This window comes from Sycon ciliatum, chromosome 13 (assembly GCF_964019385.1).
Source record: "Sycon ciliatum chromosome 13, ocSycCili1.1, whole genome shotgun sequence".
NCBI classification, from domain to species: Eukaryota; Metazoa; Porifera; class Calcarea; order Leucosolenida; family Sycettidae; genus Sycon; species Sycon ciliatum.
In genome coordinates this window covers 19,193,910-19,213,251 of record NC_088655.1, presented here as the reverse complement: position 1 = coordinate 19,213,251, position 19,342 = coordinate 19,193,910, and the positions used below count along the sequence as shown (strand labels likewise).

General features: G+C 48.9%; 1 protein-coding gene across 1 annotated transcript; it reads left to right on the top strand.

Annotated features, from left to right (window-relative positions):
* Positions 1-805: 805 nt before the first annotated feature.
* On the top strand, positions 806-19,342 carry LOC135829722 (adhesion G protein-coupled receptor E2-like). The gene is made up of 19 exons (XM_065342116.1): positions 806-1,016; positions 2,301-3,029; positions 4,090-4,482; positions 5,202-5,364; positions 5,737-5,943; positions 7,267-7,389; positions 7,820-7,983; positions 8,191-8,330; positions 9,822-9,941; positions 10,392-10,545; positions 10,900-11,107; positions 12,139-12,232; positions 12,948-13,296; positions 13,529-13,722; positions 14,270-14,433; positions 15,138-15,235; positions 15,943-16,021; positions 16,225-16,365; positions 17,678-19,342. The coding sequence occupies exons 1-19, from the start codon at positions 944-946 to the stop codon at positions 18,303-18,305; spliced, it is 4,221 nt and encodes a 1,406-aa protein (XP_065198188.1). The 5' UTR covers positions 806-943; the 3' UTR covers positions 18,306-19,342.

The following is a 19,342-nucleotide window of genomic DNA, read 5'->3' as shown; positions in this document are numbered from 1 at the left end:
GGGACTATAATGCCAGCCACAATGCTAGCATTACCCGCCCATGCCTACGTGTGACCGGATTTCCATGTCCACGATCGCACATGTACTCGTACGTGATCGTACTGAGTCAAAGTGGGCACTAGGCACTCGACATTATTGTGTTGTTATGTCTGCAGATCTGGGAATGCTGCCTGGTTGGGCCTCTCATCCAAGAGCAGGTTCGCTGACAGATTTACCACAGACATGTGCGCATGCCTCCTCGGCTTGACATTGAATAACAGTTATTACTATTAGCCCCCGTCAGCTGTTCGTTGTGATTCACAGGTGCGAGGCGGTCGTGTTCGATTTGCATGACTGTGCGCCAGGACAGCAGGGTCCCTGCTTGCTCACACGTCTACCCGTAATTCTTGCTGAATGCCATAATGATCACTTATCAGTGTTGTAGGACCAAAGCAAAAAAAAACAGCCCAAATTCGGGAAATGGAACAAGAGAAAACACAAGCATGAAGTGACATCAAAGACAGTTTTCTGCATGCATTGTAGATCTACATGTACATGTACGTGGTGTGGGCACGGTAAAGACTTGACTAGGCACTCCAGTCATGAGGTCGCTGTCTGGGACGGGCAATTGACAGGTTCAGCCTTCTCACCGCCGACGGCTGATTGGCTGGCGTTGACAGGCACGCAGGAAAATCGTGCGAGGTGTTTACAACTTTCTTCCACTTTCTTGCTGCTGTCTGCCGCAATCAGTGATTCATGAGTAAGCGCCGACGTGCCTGAACACAATGGACGATCGCGCATGCGCCAACCTGGACAACTCAGTCGGTGTTCAGCACTTGATCAAGTTCAGCTCCGAGCTCTCCGAACAAACGTTATCCGCTAGCGCTTGGTGAAGAGTTTTTTCTTAGTCGACGGTGGATAGTTGCTTTTCCATTATAGATTTCACCCCCACGGGGACGGCAGAATGGCTGGCAATCTGTGCACGCTCCTGATTGCCCTGTTTGCGGGCACGGTGTTGGCCACCACCACTCCGCAAGGTAAGAGAGAAACCGCCTCCGCATCGGTGAAAGAAAATTATTCGTAGACATAATTCTGTCACCTTCGCTTCTCGCGTGAGGAGGAAGATAAGATCTCGGTGAATGGGGTGTGCATGTGGGCTTCCACGGCCGTGGGCCATGAGCTAGTTTGACTAGTTGGTGCCAGATGAATATCGATGTTGCGACAGTGTCTGTGAGACTCACCGATCCCTGTGGCCTGACAGCGAAGCGAAGTCATTGGCCTTTTCCAGTCAAGGAGGACTTGGCGAAAAGCTGATGTCACGCCAAACACATCGACAAATGTGTTGCAAACGACTTGAACATTGTGGGAGGCTGGCTTTCCGAACCACAGAGTAGTGTGTCGGTAGGTATCGACCCATCCTTCCCCTCTCTTCGTGCAGTCCGGAAGGATGTGTCGCCGAAGTCTACCATTTTTCAATTACCTCTCTAAAAGTACGAACCTTGCAAACTGGCACTATCGCACCGGGGCCATGGCTTTCGGCGAAGCTCGACGATGACAATTCGCATTACCATGTGTTGGCTATGATGCGGATGGGTATGAGCAGCTTCCTGGCAGATGAAGACTGCCAATGTACCGCTATCCTGAAATGAATTGGCGGTGAGGAACGATACAGAGCGAAAACAGGTGGTGCAAACCAGAGTGCTAGGTGGACAAAAAGTAGATCCTGTAATACTGTCACACGCAACGGTGAAAAATTGTTCTTCTATGTTCGCAGAGTACGTAATTATGTTAGTCCTGATCTGAACGGAGAATGAACTCACTGTCTGCAAATGGCCCGTGGCGGCTGAGCTACCCCAATCCTCGATCATAGCTCAAATGATCAGAAGCGGTTTACTGTCGACTTAGCGGGGGAGGGGGGTGTAGATTGCAGGGGAAACTCAAGTCGTCCAGGATACATTGTGAATGGTTGCACGGAAGAGTGAGACGTCGTGGTGAGCGATGGGGACTTCTAAAGTGGCTCCTTCCTCACCAGCAGTCGTGTTTATTGTCTTCACGAATGATGATACCTGTTTGCAACAAAATATGTTGACATGTTTAAAAGCACTGAAGTGCTCAGTATTGGCCTACAATGCGTGGTGAAAATTGCTATACACAAGTTGAATCACATCTACAATGCAACAAAGAATAGCCCCACAAGACCCAGAGGACTAAGCCAGCTGCTGAAAATGTCTCGTTGCAAGATAAACACTCTCACATTGGACCTTTCGTCTACTGATGCGTGATAAAATGGTTTTGCTCTGTTCGTTTTTTTTTGTCTGCAGAATACGACCTGGTGTGGGAGAAGAAGGCCGCGGCTTCGAGCGCAGGCGGCGGAGTGGCCGTGGACCAAGCCACTGGAAATGTTTACTCAACGAGCACATCGTGGACGACGGCAGGCACCGGCAGCAAGTCGGTGGTGGTGACCAGTCGCTCCTCCGCCGGAACCGTTCTGTGGACGAAGAGCCATTCGAAGGCATCCGCCACGCTCACCAGCTCCTTGTTCGTCAGCGGTGGTCATGTGTACCTGGCCGGTAACACGCTGGACGCATCCAGCAGCACACAGAATGCGTTTGTCATGTGCCTGAACGCCGTTGACGGAACGCAGCTCTGGGAGAAGACGCACAGCGGCGCCAAGGTGGAGGCGATTGCTCTGTCCAACGACGGCGCTACCCTATATAGTACGGGCGCGCATACGGTGAGCGGAGTGCTGCGCTCGTTTGTACGCATGATGAGCACTACCACGGCAACCACCGCGTCCACGTTCACGATCGGCACGGCAACCTTCAGCGCTCACACCGTCGCCGTGGACACGGCGGGACGCGTGGTGGTCGCTGGCGGCAACACGAATGGCACGGCGGTCACCGCGACGACCGCGGCGTACGCCATGGCGTTCACAGTCACCAGCGCTGGCGCCACCAAGGCCTGGGAGCTCAATGTGCTGCCGTCGTGGACGGGATTGGCGTCCGTGCACAGCATCAGTGTCATCAGCACCAGCAAGACTCTGGTTCTCAGTAAGTACAATCAAATGTGTGAGTCTTAGCACGAGCACACATTTCCAGTTCTTCAAGAAAAACAATTTGAAAATTTCTCACTTTGCTCTTGCCTGTTCGTCACCTTCTGTGAACGGTGAAGTCATTCCTGAGTAGCCCATGCAATACTTATCATCATGGAACAGGTCACAACTATTGGCATCGTTGTCATGAGCACCAGCGAGACCCTGGTTCTCAGTAAGTACATGTATTTGCACTCATGCCTCAGTTTTTCGGACCCCGAAATTATCTGGGCACTTCGGTCTACCGGGCACAGGCGCGTGCTCGGCGATGGGCACGGGGGGCATGTGCACCCCCCCCAAAAATTTTCAATCTGGGTAATTGCAATTGTAATGTATGCAAATATGCTCTAAAATTCAAGAAAGGTTGCAAACAAATTGCAGAAAATCGCCGGGGGGGGGGGGGGCTCCCCTCGGCTCCCGTGCACCCCCCTAGTTGGGGGGCCGAGCACGCCCCTGGGGCACCCTTGGACGAATTTCAGTGGAAATATTGCTACTCTTTTGTCACTTTTCCCGTTTGTGTCTTTCCCTCAAACTAGTGAAAATCACATGCCATATCTATGGCCTTTTCCCATCAAGATGCATGTGATTCGGAATTGCGGACACGCGACTTCAAACCGAGAGTTACGACCTACTTATGTGAATATACTTTAGACAATATTAGTAACGTGAAAGCAGGGGTGGGACTTCTAATCGAATGTGACGCACATGTATAATCGTTGAAATACGATAACACATTATTGCATACTTAATCATTGTTTTGTACGGATTACGCTCAGTCACGATAATTCCACTGATGAAAAAAAAAGTAAATTATCGTGTCCGTTCCCGAAGGGAACTCACGACGGCCGCTAACACCCGGTTAACCCTCTGTTTTTCTTTGTTGTACGATGATTACGGCGGAATGTGTTCTTTTTATATTACGATATTTCTAACTATAATTATTCTGTCTTCACCCCCTCCCCGGTGTGTGTGTGTGTGTGTGTGTGTGTGTGTGTGTGTGTGTGTGTGACGCACTGCAGGTGGCACGGCGTTCAATCGCAACTCCCCGCTGGTGTTCTACAGCACCGTGCAGCCGAGCACCGGCGCTCTGCTGTCGCACACCGCCGGCCAGTACGGCACTGTCATCGGTCTGGAGACGCTTGACGACGCGGCCGGGCAGGGCCTCGACGGGCCCTACATTGCCGGGCAGGAGCAGCATGGGCGCTACTTTGTCTACAAGTACAGCGCTCGCATGCACAAGATCGACCGCTTCGTCTTTCCCGCGCCAGGCACCGCCGTGCCGTTGCCAGTCTCACTGACCGACTCGGCTCTCTACGTGACGACAAGCGGCGGTCGCCAATCGGCACAGGCTATCTACATTGCGGGCACCCAGACCGCAAGCACTGGCTCGGTAGCCATTCTCAGAAAGCTCCGTAAGTGCTCAATGATTGTACGGAAATGGCAACATTAAAAAGACCATTCCTAAAAACTGTTTCAACTCAATCTCTGGAGCTGTTTTGGCCTTGTTAAGTCTCACACACGGAGCTCAGACTTCCAGACCGATCGCAATCGTAACCGATTGAAATCGCACAGAGAGTATCATTCTATCATCACCACAGAATTGTATTGGTGACTGCTTCTGTTTGCCAACTTTAACTCCTTCACGTGTGTGTGTGATAATGGAGTAGATTGTATTCAGCAAACAGCACTTTTAAATGTTTCGTTTGACAATACAGTAGGCATCCAGCTGACGATAATACATCTCGGGTTCATCCTAACACCTTCCACGGGAGAATTATTATTCTTGTAGGCCAAAATAAAGTGCGCAAAGAGGGCTAGATCAGCACGATAATGAGTTTTGTTCAATTTTATCAGTCTCTGACTGGCATCATGCTGCATTACATGATATGCCAAATAGCGTGAAGCTAGACGTGGGAGAGCATTGCAGAGCAAGTGCGTACAGAGTTCAAAGTTGCATGGTTACCTGTGACTTGTGCTCCTGCAGAGCTCAGCGCCTGCCATATACACACTGTAGTATGATTGGTATGCAAGTGGTGTGCAATGCACTCCCAAGTCTAGCTTCACATTATTTGGCATATCATCTATTGCCACCTCTGACTTTGTGCTTCCTGTTGTGTTGTACAACATACAGTGCTTGTTGATAACTGCAACGCCGGCCAGTGCAGTGTTCCGCAAGGCCACTGTATTGACTTCATCAACAGCAGCGTGTGCCAGTGTCAGCCAGGATACGCAGGGTTGGACTGTTCGGTGAACGTGGACGAATGTGCTAGCTCGCCGTGTCTCAATCAGGCAACGTAAGCCGCTGTAGTCAGTGCGCGTGTGTGTTTGTGTGTGTGTGTGTATGTGTATGTGTATGCACATGTACGTGTATGCACATGTACGTGTGTGCACGTGTATGAGTGTAGCATACATGTGCATGCGTGTGTGTGTATGCGTACATACATACATACGTCCTTACATTATTGTGTTCAGATTTTGCGTTAGAGAAATGCATGTTTTACTAATTAGAGTAACTGGAGTGCTGATGTGAGCAGAAGGAAATACTGTCCCTGTGAGCCAAATTATAGTTAGCAAAATTGGGGTGATCTTTCTCCGGCACTTTCAAATTCCTTTCTCAAGCGCTCATCTAAGCAACTGTCTCTTCTCTCCGTTCAATTCCCTCACAGCTGCCAAGACCTGGTCAACATGTACAATTGCACGTGCCGACCTGGTTTCCATGGAGACCGATGCCAGAGTGCCACTAACGACTGCCAGTCGAGTCCGTGCATGAACGGCAACTGTCGCGACACGCCGTCGGGCTACTCGTGCGTGTGCCAGACGGGCTGGACGGGCCAGAGGTGCGACGCCAGCGTGGACGATTGTGCGCGTGTCAGGTAAGGCCCCGTACTGTGGAGTATTTATATTTATGGTGTAGAGCCGTGAAAGGGAGTGCTGTTTGAGTTCTAAAACAGAACCTCCGTATGTTTGAATTGGCGCGATGGCAATACTGTAATCGAGCGCTTAGTCTGGTAGTGTTCAATGAGTACAGTCGGACCTCGCTTATCCGGTCCTCTTTTATCCGGATCCCTCGCCATCTGGAAGAAAATCGTTGGTTACCGATTTACAGCATAATGCCATGTATCAATACAGTATGTGTGCTTGATTATTCGGTTCCCTCGCCTATCCGGCTACTTTTGTGGATAACGGATGTGTGCGGTTAAGCAATGTCTGACTGTACACTCTTCTTACTGGTTGTCATCGCTTTCATATTATTGGGCAGAACTGCCCGTTTGACATGCGATGTAAAATAAAATAAACAACGCCAACAACACTGTCCCTCAAAGGCTGCACTGGCTTCATGGCTACACAAGACCAGCAGAAGCAGGTTTCGATTGTTCCCGCCTTACCAAAGTCTTTCATAACGTTACTTTGCGGATAGTAATTTAAATTACACGTGTCGGTAGGCCAAACAGTTGTTCTGGTCACGGCCTGACCAACCAGACCGGCTCAGCCGTCCCTGTGGTACTACAGTCAGACCTCGCGTAACCGCACACATCCGTTTTCCAGAAAAAATATCCAGATAGGCGAGGGAACCGGATAATCGAACACATACTATAATTATTATGTATGCTTGACCTATGCTGTAAATCGGTAACCAACGATTTTCTTCCGGACTTCCGGACGGTCTTCCGGACGGCGAGGGATCCGGATAAAAGAGGACCGGATCCGCTAGGCTTATGCACAGATATACAGCATTCCCTCACTAGTGGGACCATTGTTATTAGGCTAGGGCCTGTTTTGGACTTCCCACTCTAAATAAAGAATACAAACAAACAAACAATAAGCGAGGTCTGACTGTACAATGTAGCATCTGTATTTGATCAACTAGGGCTTGGCTGATACTTTACCTCTCGGAGGATGTAGAAATTTAATGTTGGCACTGTAAGGTACGGCCATTAGCCTGCCTGGGTTCGACTGCGTACATTGCCTCTGTAAACCTGGCATGTGTTGAGCCTTGTGCGCAGGCAATGGGTGTGATCCAGCACTTGACGATGCTGTATTGTTTTGTTTTCGTTTGTTTGCTTCATTTGAATTCGCAGGACCAAACGAGCATAGATTCTCAATAGCATGGTAGCAAATTATGGAGGGGGAAGTGAAAAGAATGGGTGATGAGAGAAAGATAAAAGAAAGCATTTCTGTGTGGTTGTGTGCTGCAGTTGCGGTCCAGGACAGTGCATTGACGGCAACCAGTCATATGCATGCAAGTGTCCAGCTGGCTACAAGGGTACACACTGTGAAGTGAACATTGATGAATGTGCATCCAACCCATGCACTAACAAGTGAGTGATGAGTATTCGTGATCAATATAGGCAATGTGGAAGCCGGAGTTGGGTTGTTGGTGTCTACACCCGCCCGTCCCACCAGCACACACCCACCCACACACACTTTCTCCCACTTTCTCTCCCTCACTCCTCACTTTCCTCACTTTTCCACTCTCTCTCTTCTGTCCTTTCTCTCTCTTTCCTCTCGCTCTGCCTTGTCTCTTTGTCTCTTTGTCTGTGAGTCGCTTTGTCCGTGCCTCTGTCTGTCTCTCACTGTTTGTATTCCTCCCCTCATGCATACGAGTTTTCATCAGACCCATGGTGTCTTTGCATAGAGTTGAGTGAATTCCATTGCTACCAAATTCTTTGTATCTGTATATCATGAGCTACACGCCTCTCTCATTCATCCTGTGTGTCCTATATTACCTCTTGCACCATACACGTGCAGTGGAGTGTGTGTGGACAAGGTGAATGCATTCCAGTGCCAGTGCCCAGTGGGTACACACGCTCCGATCTGCCAGGACCTGGATGACGCCTGCGCCAGGACACCGTGTGCTAACGGCGGCATTTGTACGGATCTCATCAACGACTTCAAATGCACATGTGCCACCGGTGAGTGTCGACGAACTTAGCAAGCCACTGGCCAGTGATGTGTGTGTGTGTGTATTGACATTTTAGGTTGGAAGAGATGCACCGAAAGTATGGGAAATAGTGGTTGACCAAATAGTTGTGAAGTAACAGTACACTGTCTCCGGATGTTTGTTTTCTCCGGATGTTTTTCTCAACCTATTGTTTGCATTACCTACCCCCCTTGTCCAGGTTACACTGGCAGAAGATGCGAGGCGTTCGTTGACACATGCAAGAGCAACAACTGTTCATCGGGCTCGACCTGCCAGAATGTCAAGGGCAAGTACTACAACTGCTTGTGTCAGCCGGGCATGGCCGGAAAATTCTGCAGCGTAAGTCTATGTATAAATGAATGAAAATGTTGGTTTATTTAGCCTACAAGGTACGAGTTTTAAATGTTGGTTTTCTTTTTTTTCTATTTTATTTTTCCACAATCACGTGGCACTAGCCAATGAAAAGGTGATGTGCGCGATAGCCAGCCATGGCGACAATAGAGGGGAGAAGGTTTCATTCGGCTCTCCCATACCAGATCAGTGCAGTACATGTACGTCAAACTGCCCAGCTCCTCTAGGGTGTGTGTGTAAATGTCCATAGTTGCATGTACGTTTTCCCGTTCGTCCTTTCCGGCAGCGAGGAACAGTCGACCCCTGGTATAGAGTGGTGGTTGCTGGTACAAAGCATGGTCTTTTACAATGAGCTCATTTGGCAAAAAAAAAAACTTCAAGCCATGATGTCATAACCATTGCCCTGTAGGTATAATAGACTCTAAGACCGATGGTGATTCTTGATTCAGTAAACCTGTCAAGGCGACCACCTGTCCTAGAATACTGCTGCAACCAGGACCAAGGGATGCTACTTCCAGTCAAATGACCCCTAATAAGGAGGCCACCTGGTAACAGAGACCCCGTTTTGGATGGTCCCCTGGGCAGTCTCGTCTTAGACAGGTTTCACTGTCGTGAACACAGAACTTTACCAAATTGTGAATCTGATCAAGTCTGGCAAGTACATGATGGGGATTACCCCAAAGAAACTTCTATGCGTGGCCATTGTTAGGTGCAGGGAATTTTCTAGAACCGCCCCAACCGGTTTTCGACCGGTTGAAATTGTTGGCGACCGGTTGAAAAGTTACAAATCAGTTCCAACCGCCCGTACTTTTCTGTGGGTGAATGGAGCTGTGAATGGTCAAACGCTTTTTTCTGGACGGATACTTCCAGCGAAGCCGCGTGGGCTGGTACTAGGGTCACGAGTTTGTACGGTCCGTACGGTCGAACCATGTCGAGTGCCATATTTGGGTTGTATTTTGAAAAACATTTCCGCGGGGGACCCCCGGACCCCCACTCTTCATTGGACCGTAACCGGTTGGAAATTCGTCCTAGAATATACCCTGACTGGTGGGAATAAAACGTCCGTCCTGATCCTTTTCACCTGGTGCAGTTTTCCTGCTCACGGCGAGGAGACGAGTAAGACAATGTTGTGAGTGTGAGTTTCAAACACACTAAGGCAATCATCAGCCAACAGTTGATCACGGGGCGTAGCTGGTCCCCCTTCAAGGGGAGTGCACAGCCGCATATGTGTAGGACGGCTGGTGCATGTCATTCATGGTCATTATATGCATGCTGAACCCAGGTCGAAATGTTCAGAGGGGTGCAACCCCCCCGTGTCCCAAGTGAGCTGCACGCGTGGTTGATTGCCTGCTTATGAGTGAAACTCAAAATCACGCCGCTTTCTCGCTCGTCTTCTTGTTGCAAGTAGCTGTGTCCTTGGCCATCGAGCACTCCATTGGACAGTCTGGGACCTTTCTGTTTTTCCACAATACTGCTCAGGTTGATGTTGATGAGTGTGCAAGCAGCCCATGTAAGAACGGTGCAACTTGCCAGGACCTGATTGCTCACTTCAAGTGCAAGTGTCCAGCCACACACAACGGAATACTTTGCGATACCAAGGTGAGCATGGAGTGTGTTGTCGACATGCACCCATCCTTGTGCGCATACACACAAGCGCGCACAGACACACACACACACACGTACACACACACGTACCCCCCCCCCCACACACACACACGTCTGTATGTCGTCACGTATATTTGTTATAGCATAGTGCTTTACTGGCCGGTGTTCCACCATGCATGTATGTTCATACTGGAAACTCATTGGAGAGTGTATTACAGGAGAATGGCATAGGTATGAATGGAAGAATGCTCCGAAGAACTAACCATGACTAGAACAAAGACCGATCATGGATGATAGGCTTCTGGTCTTCCTAAAACCCCGCTCCAACCTTTGAAATACATGTACTCGATATCTGGCAGCTCCTGTAATGTCATTTCTCTATCCATCCATCTATTTATCCATTTCTCCATCTATCCCTCAATATATTTTCGTTTTGTTTTCCAGATCCCGTCCACGACTGTTGCACCTGTTATTACAACCGAGAGCAAGGACTTCCCCAACATCATCGACGTTGGTAATGCGGACCAGGTGGCTGACCTGATCCTGGATAAGCTCACCGTAGATGAGCTGTCACCGAGCGTGATCAACGAGGTGGCTGGTAAGGAATAGTAGCTGTCTAGTATGTACGTCATTGTCCTCTAATGTCGCTCAGCATGTAGTTTTCACTGCATTCGGCCTTTAGAGAACGGTATGGAATACCTAGTCGAAACTTTGTGGCTTCTGTGCTTGGTGCGTTGGTTCGCTTCCCTCTAACCAAGAATCTTTGGTGGAACAAAAAACGATTTTATTTTACTCGTAGTGAGTATACTGCTATTGGAGTGTTGGAGTGATGTTTCACAAATATGTTTCATTGAAGTAGATTTTCGATGTCCTATGTGTGTGTGTGTGTGTGTGTGTGTGTGTGTTTGTGTGCGTGTGTGTGTGTGTGTGTGTGTGTGTGTGTGTCCTCTAGATCACATTGCTGACCTGCTGTCGCTGCGCGGCGCTAGTGCAGCATCACAGGACAAGGCCCTGCAGGCCGTCGACTCCGTCCTGACGGCCAGCCCGGACGCGCTGCGCAGCAGCAAGGACGGCGCCAAGAACATCTCGGTGGCGCTGGAGGGCTTTGGCGGCACCTACCTGCACGGCAAGCCAGACGGAAACAGCTTCTCCAAGCCAATGTGAGTCATGGCTCTATCTAACCAGGTGTCATATTCTATTCCAGGGGTGTCGGAAGGTATTTCAGTGTGGTACGGTCAGCCATCTGAAGTACAATTTACTCGTGGGGGATGGATGGCTGAGCCGAAAATTTTGGAAATTTAGAGCCCAAATCGGTGTATTGTATTGAATCTCGGGGTACTTGGGGCAAATAGCGGTACGGTCAATACCGTAGTGACCGTACCGTGTGCGACGCCCCTGTATGCATCAGAACCTACCTTCACCGGATGCTCCTGGTGCAGCGGAATCTACCATGATATCCGCCATTGATCCATGGATGCACGTTCGATCCACAGCTCTTTGGTGCATGAAATTCTGTCCAGTCAATACAGGATTGTGCATGGTACACGGTCCGGTAAACGCAGGTTCACTGTAATTTTGTTACATCCTGGGACCGCAATCGCGTTCAAGAGAAACACGAAATTTACCAGTCGTGTGACTTGTCAACACGTTGTTATCATGAATATTCTAAGCAGGCGTTTTCTTTTCCCCATAACTCTAATCAAATCTCTTCTCTTTTCTGTTGGAGCTAGGTGTCAGGTCGTTGAATGTCTGGGTACTCTGTCAGTTGTGTGCCTAGCTGCTGCACCTTCAGACTATATAGTTATGGAAGCTAGTTAGGTTTACTCACACCCGTACGTCCCTTTACTTTGTACATTCCACGCAAAGTGGTCATTGGCTACCCCAGCCATGTGTTGCTTGGAATAAAATAAATAAATAATTAAATTATCTTGTTGTCATGTGATAAGTAGAGCGTCCATGACTGTTGTCAGTGTTGATGCCATTGGGAAACCTACGTATTTTTACAGCTCGTCAAGTTTAAATTTCTTTTTCTTTTAGAAAGAAATATGTTTTGCTTTTTCATTATTTTGTTGTGCCAGGCCAGTGATATCATGTTCTATGATTGTTCATATAAAGGGCCTTTCACACAAATTCTTTTTACATCTAATCCGAGCCGGGGCATGTGCATTGTGTTTCTACCTCCTCTGTGCAGGGAGAACATAGCTATCAGTGCTAAGAAAGTCTCCCGCCAGTCCTTCACCGGCATTCGCATGGGCGTCTATCGGCATTCCGGCGGCAAGGGCAAGGTGAGTGAAGCTGGCAGTCGAGAGTTCCAGGGGCGGATCCAGAGATTTCTACAGAGGGGGTTTCCAGTTTTAGCCAAAACTGGATAGCTGATGCCTGTATGTGTATGTGCATATGGTTTTCAGTATTACCTTTCCGAAATTCAGGGGGTTTCGCGTAATCCAGGAATCCCCCACCCCTCCTGGATCCACAACTGAGTCAACTCCACTAGACTTGCTAAAGGCAACAGCCTGATTGAAATGCCATGGTTGGCTGTCACCTTTCATTCGCATTAATTTATTCCTGGCACTCGTTGGACGAGCCATGAAATGTTGAATAGTATACGAATACTTGTGTTCCGCACTCGGCTTTGCACAAGCATGTTTAGCACTCTTCTGCATCTTGCAAGGTCACCTAAATCCCATAGTCTGATGGCTTCACTTCAAATCGAATCGTTCAGGCAATTGCAATCTTTCAGATTGCAGAAGAAATCAGATTTCTCATCATAACGTCCATGTCCATCAGCATGGAGAGTTTGATGCCTGCATCAGGGTTGAATAACTGCTCTTTGTGGAGTCGTTTGAATAGACATGGCATCTTTAATTTTTTTTGTTCAACGTCTTTGTGTGCACATGTGCGCGTGTACATGTGTGTGTGTGTGTGTGCACGTGTGTGTGTGTGTGTGTGTGCATGTGCATGCATGCGTGTGTGTTCATGTACGCCTGTGTGTCACTTCAGCTCATGCTGGCCAACACCAGCGCCACGCATCACGCGCCCAGCCGACCAGCGGGCAGCGGCGACGAACTCGCCGACATCACCGTACCGCGTGAACTGCTCAACACCAACAACCCCAGCGTGGTCAACCTGGTTCTCTACGACGACGACAAGCTGTTCGTACGCAAGACCGTGCCGGACTCGGAGAGCATTGTGTCCCCGGTGGTGGCGCTGAACGTCAGCGGAATTGACCACGCACACCTGGCCGAGGACGTGGTGTTCACGCTCAGGCACGACGCGTGCGCCATCAATGTGACATGCGAACATCGATGCGTTCACTGGAACTACGAGAAGAGAATGTGGTCTAGCGAAGGTAAACATACATGCGTCATACAATTACTGCAATGTTCATATCATCAAATAGGCAATGGGAAGTCAGCGTTGAATCTCCTTTCCTTTCTAGGTCGACTAACGGCCATTCCACTAGACTCGGGCGGGTTCTTGAAGTGTTAACACATCAACTTGCATCCCTGTTTCCCGTCTATCACAATGCTCAAGCTCACAGTGGTGTGTCGTGTTTTGCTGCTGGTTTCTGGATCACGTAGGGTGCCGCAAGATTTTCTCCAATGTGACCAGCACCAAGTGCAGCTGTGAGCATCTCACAAACTTTGCCATCCTGGCCAGCTACTCGCCAACCATGGATGAGCACACGGAGACGCTGTCCATTATCAGCTTGGCCTGTGGTATCCTGTCGATGATCGGGCTGGGATTGACCTGCATCGTCATTGCACTGTTCAAGGTAGGTCGAATTGGCTGGTTCGCTGTCTTCCCATGTGTGTGTGTGTGGGAAGGGGGGGGGGGGGGGGTGTAAGTGTGTGTGTGTGTCTTTCTATCACTATGCATGTATAACCAGAATGTGTGCCTGTCTGCCTGCCTACCTGTCTCTCACTCACTCACCTACTTCCTCTTTCTGTCCTTCCTGCTTACTCTCTGCTCCGCACCATCAACTCCCCACCACGAGCATCTTCCACTGCTTGTATTTGATATACTCACCCACTCGCCACTCACTCATTCATCATCAACCCTGCATTGATAAACACACTGCTTTCCCTTGCAGACATGGCGATGACTTGCTTTCATTATAACACCATCAGCCAGACCAGTTGCTCTGCAACGGCACAGCTCACTAGCGATAGCTGTACGGAGTGATAAGCATGCAGAGCGACTCCCTGTTCAGACAGTCCAGAAGCCTGCCCATACACCCAAGCTGGACAGAACAATGAAGTAAATGTGTTTGCTGCTGTTATGCTTCTCTGCTGCTGCTGCTGCTGCTACTGTTGTGTTAGAAACTACGCGGTATGAGTGCCATGAAGATCACGTTCTGCTTCAGTTTCTGCATGTTCTGCTCACTGCTCTTCCTGCTGGTGGGCGCGGAGAGCACCGGCAGCAACACCACGTGTCACGCCATGGCCATCCTCATGCACTTCTTTGTCCTGGCAACTATGTGCTGGTGAGTGGGGGGGGGGGGTAAGAGGAAAGGGGGGGGTAAGAGGAAGGGGGGTAAGAGGAAGGGGGGGGTAAGAGGAAAGGGGGGTGGCGAATCTCCATGAACAACAACCAACCAACTTCTTCAGCACGCACACTAATCTTGATAGGTAGGAATGTGGTTGCTCTTGTGACTGATAGCTATGTCCATGATATACATAATTACACAAAAAAGGCACAAAAAAGGTTTACAGAGTTCGTTGCAACTCCGGGTTTCTTGCACAATGCAAACATCAGGTGACTTAGAGTGCTCCATGTTACTGGGTTGAGCCCTCTCCGCTGGCTAAAGGAAAATTTCCTCCTTTACATGATTTTTATTATACAGATTGAGCACTGTCAGCACACTGCAGGGATGAATTTATCGGGTATCGCAGCGCAGTTTGCTACGCAAAATCGATCTACTGTTACTCAAGAATCACAGTGACACGCAGAAAACTGCGATACATACATGTACAGGCTATTCATGCTTTTTGTAGCTTACGCCACAATTGAGATTTTGCATAGGAAAAACTGCTATGCAAAAACATGGCAGTAAATTCATCCCTGCACTGGGTACATCCTCCGGTGATTTTTATTATAAGTATTAAAAACGGTCTCCGTTACGTTTCAATGTTCACTGCAGTTAGCTGCTCAATGTGTTCTGTCGTGTGCGGCGCGTGTGCTTTACAGGTCGTTGGTGATGGCCATCAACCTGTACCGCAATCTGGTGACAATTTTCAGCCGCAAGTCCAAGAACATCATGAACTACTACCACTTGATCGGCTGGGGTGAGTACCATATTGTCCGGAGTATCAGCCACACCTAACTTAGAAATTGTTATCGATGAAAGTAAATTCTCAGCCAACCCTCGGTGGGATGACGATTTCTGACGGTTATCACATGAATAACGATGTTCAAATCTTAAGGTTTTGTTCCATTGTTCTTGTGGTATGAGTGCGCTGACTTTACTTTCATCGATATTAGGTTTCTTGTCTCCACGCCGACCTTTTTAGAATTTTTTTGTAACGAAATACACACATCTACCCTGTTTGTCATTGCTAATTCGACTATCGCAATGTGAGCCGCATCGACTTGTTTTTCAAGTGGTTTACTTTTGTTGTTTTTTTAGTGCTCCGTTCTTCGGTGCCCGGTAGTACTGTCTTGTCTCTCTTTATCTCTCACTCCCCCGCCCTTTCTTTCATTCTATCTCTCTCTCTCTCTCTCTCTCTCTCTCTCTCTCTCTCTCTCTCTCTCTCTCTCTCTCTCTCTTTCTTTCTCTCTCTTACTCACACATACACACACACACACACACACACACACACACACACACACACACCCTATCACCATGCCTCTCTCTCTTATGATTCTTGTTCTGCATTGTCATTGTGCGTGCACATGTGTGTTTTGTGTATGTGTGTGAATGTGTGTGGATATGTGTGTGGATATGTGTGTACGTGTGTGTGTGTATCTGTGTATGTCTGCATGTGTACTACAGGTATTCCTTCCTGTATGGTTCTGATTACCATCTTGGCTGAGTTTGCTGGCCACCAGGACGTCTACGTCTCGAAGCACTAGTACGTATTCTTCATAGCTGCCGGCCGGTCTGCGTACATGTGTGTGGGTATGTGTGTGTGCACGTCTGTGTATGTTTGTGTGTGTGTGTGTTTGTATGTACGAGCGCGGGCGTGTGTTGACGAGTGTGCGAGCGTGTGTGTACGTATATGTTATCTCTATGCAATTAACAAACCTCCCACTTTCTCTTCATTTGCCCTTGCAGCTGTTGGTTCAAGAGCAGCTCTTGGTACTTCGGCACCTTCATCGCTGAGATGGGTGCTATTTGGCTGGTCAACATAGTTGTCTTCATACTGGTACTCAGGACCTTGAACCGCAAGAGCATCTCCAAGTACGACGTCAAGAAGTAAGTCACTCTGAGGTGCAGGAAAGCGTAAAATTGAGAAAAATAATGCAGAATGCACAGTCGATAGTAGACGGTCTACCCATGTCTGAAAGGGACGAAGAGGTTAAGTACATGTATAGTAGAACCTGTCAAGGCGGCCACTCGGATAAGGCGGCCACCTGTCCTAGAAGACCACTGGAATCAGGAGCAAGGGATGCTATTTCCAGTCAATTCACCCTGGATAAGGAGACCACCTGGTAACAGGGACCACATCTTGAAGGTCCCTTGAGCGGTCGTCTTAGACAGATTTCTCTGTATATTCTTCCATATTATTAAGGAACGTTTTCTAGAGTCAAATATCAGTGGAAGATTATCGTCACTAATTCACTTTCAAAGACAAGAAATCACCTTGATCAATTTTCTTGGATTTGTGTCGAATTGTTGACGCGCAATCCACACGTGCAAAAAGATGGTGTAGATGAAGAAAAAGAAGAAAAAAAGAGGACGAATGCTCGCATGTAGACTCTCTGTACCTTTTCGCTGAGATTCGCATTGGCAGCCTGACAACCAGTTGCTCTATCTATACTCTACATGCTCAGTTTAGAGCAGGGTATGACCAGAAGTAGATAAACAAGAGTGTGCAACTCCGGATCTCTCCTGCATAATCTGCAGATACCCCCGCCCACGGCGGAATTTTTTGTTGACGTCACCTTTTTTCAGAAGAACGCGCATTTCGCCGCGGAGCAGTGTGAGAGCACGTGCTGGGCACCGACCTTGTAGTGTAAAGCCGGCCAAGAGCACGAGGGAAAACTTTCCGAAAGCCTCGCAGCTCGTGCGTCGTCGAAGAGATTACGTCAACAAAAAATTCCGCCGTGGGCCTACCCATCCGCGAGTTTCACACTCTTGTTTATCTACTCTTGGTATGACTGTTAACACACGTCTCTGCTGCTAGTGTTTACCGGGTGTTAGCGGCCATCGTGAGTTCCCTTCGAGAACGGACACGATAATTTACTTTTTTTTTAAACACATTTCTGCTGTCAGTAATAACTGGTCCTCTCTCTCTCTCTCTCTCTCTCTCTCTCTCCCTCTCTCTCTCCCTCTCTCTCTCTCTCCCTCTCTCTCTCTCTCTCTCTCTCTCTCTCTCTCTCTCTCTCTCTCTCTCTCTCTCTCCCCTCTCTCTCTCTCTCTCTCTCTCTCTCTCTCTCTCTCTCTCCCTCTCTCTCTCTCTCTCTCTCTCTCTCTCTCTCTATCTATCTATCTATCTCTCTCTCTCTCTCTCTCTCTCTCTCTCTCTCTCTCTCTCTCTCTTTCTCTCTCTTTTTACCTACCACAGGGGCCGTGCTCAGACCAAGATCAACTTGACCATCTTCAACCAGCTGAGCATCGTCTGGGTGTTTGCGTTCGTGGCTCTGGCCAGCACAGGCACCACTGCGCGCATCTTCGAGTACCTGTTCGCCATCGCCACCACGCTGCAGGGCCTGGGCGTGTTCGTGCTGTGCGTGGTGCTGAACCGCGAGATACGCAACACGGTCCGCGAGACGGCCATCTCCACCGGCCTGCTCTCCACCAGCAGCAGCAGCGGCGGCAGCTCCTCGCTGGGCAAGACGCGCAGCACCTCGGCGGGCGCCAGCCGCTTCAGCCGCATGAGCCGCTTCAGCCGCACCAGCCTGGCCAGCCTCAACAAGCCGTTCAGCAGCCTGTCGCGCAAAGACAGCCAGCGCAGCAACGGCAGCAGCAAGAGCGGCGAATCGGCTTCCAATGGCAGTGTTGTCCTGGGCAACGACAGCCTGCGCCGCAACTCGTCGCTGAACCGCAAGGACTCGTTCGGCACGTCGACGCTCGGAAGACACAACGAGCACGAGGAGACAATGATGATGGCCGGCAACGCAGCCATCACCAACCCGCACTTCAAGCAGGCTCCCGACAGCACCAGCGAGTCTTCCTCCGTCGCCTCGGCATAAACTGTCAATGGCCAGAATAGCCGACTGCATGTCACAGGCATGAGCGTGCTGTGTCTGTGTGGAGTGTCTTGCTCTGCACAGATGTCCAAGTTCATCATAAACTGCAAATGCCCAGAATAGCCCGCTGCATGGCAGGCATGAGCGTGCTATGTCTGTGTGGAGTGTCTGCTCTGCACAGATGTCCAAGTTCACCATATCCTCGTAGTCGAAGATCTGATCCAAACCGGGGTCATAGAGCCATTGTCAATCCTCTGCAATTTGTTCACGCTTAGTTTGATCTGTCCTCAATTGGCAAGCTTTCTCCTTCTCTAATTTCGTCCACATCAATCCTTTTTTTCGACCAAAGATTTGTTGTAGCAGCATTTGCTCACTAACTGATTAGGTATCCAGCGATCATTGACACATGTTCACACCTAGCTTGACTTGATATTTGCCGATAAGTATATTCATGACTTTCATATGTTCAAATATTTTCGAAGTAGAAGCAGGTCTTCTCGTTTCTTTCCCTTTCACACCAATCACTTGCAATCCCTATTGTTCAGGGTACTTGTGACACTTGAATTCTTCCTTTGGACTTTCCCCCTTCTTGTGCCCCCCCCCCTTTCTCTCTCACTCTCTATTTCCGCTGCAGCACGCATTCGTTGATAATTGTTGTAGACTGCATAATCTAGAAAACTGTCACACAGCGTGGTCCTTTCTGCTCTCCTAAATTCATTATTGTTTTCACACACCGTATGCCATCAAGCAGGGCTTGCAGTATTCGTTTTCTATTTTGTAAATTTTCTATTGTGTTTGGACAATCAAGGTTTTTGCTCGCCTTGTGAACGCACTCGAGTGCAGCTCTTCTTAACGCAATTCTTCCTGAAGCTACATGCCCAACCATACTGACGCACTACTACCTGGAAGTAGTCTTATTACTACTACTACCTGGAAGTAGTCTTATTACTACTACTACCTGGAAGTAGTCTTGTTATTCCAATACTAGTAGTAGTGTAGTTGTAGATGATGAAATTATGACTCTGGAAGAAATAAGACAA

Coding starts and splice junctions, on each gene's coding strand:
- LOC135829722 (XM_065342116.1), top strand. CDS start 944: ATGGCTGGCAATCTGTGCACGCTCCTGATTGCCCTGTTTGCGGGCACG. Junction 1,017..2,300: donor GGCCACCACCACTCCGCAAG/GTAAGAGAGAAA, acceptor TTTTGTCTGCAG/AATACGACCTGGTGTGGGAG. Junction 12,233..12,947: donor ATTCCGGCGGCAAGGGCAAG/GTGAGTGAAGCT, acceptor GTGTCACTTCAG/CTCATGCTGGCCAACACCAG.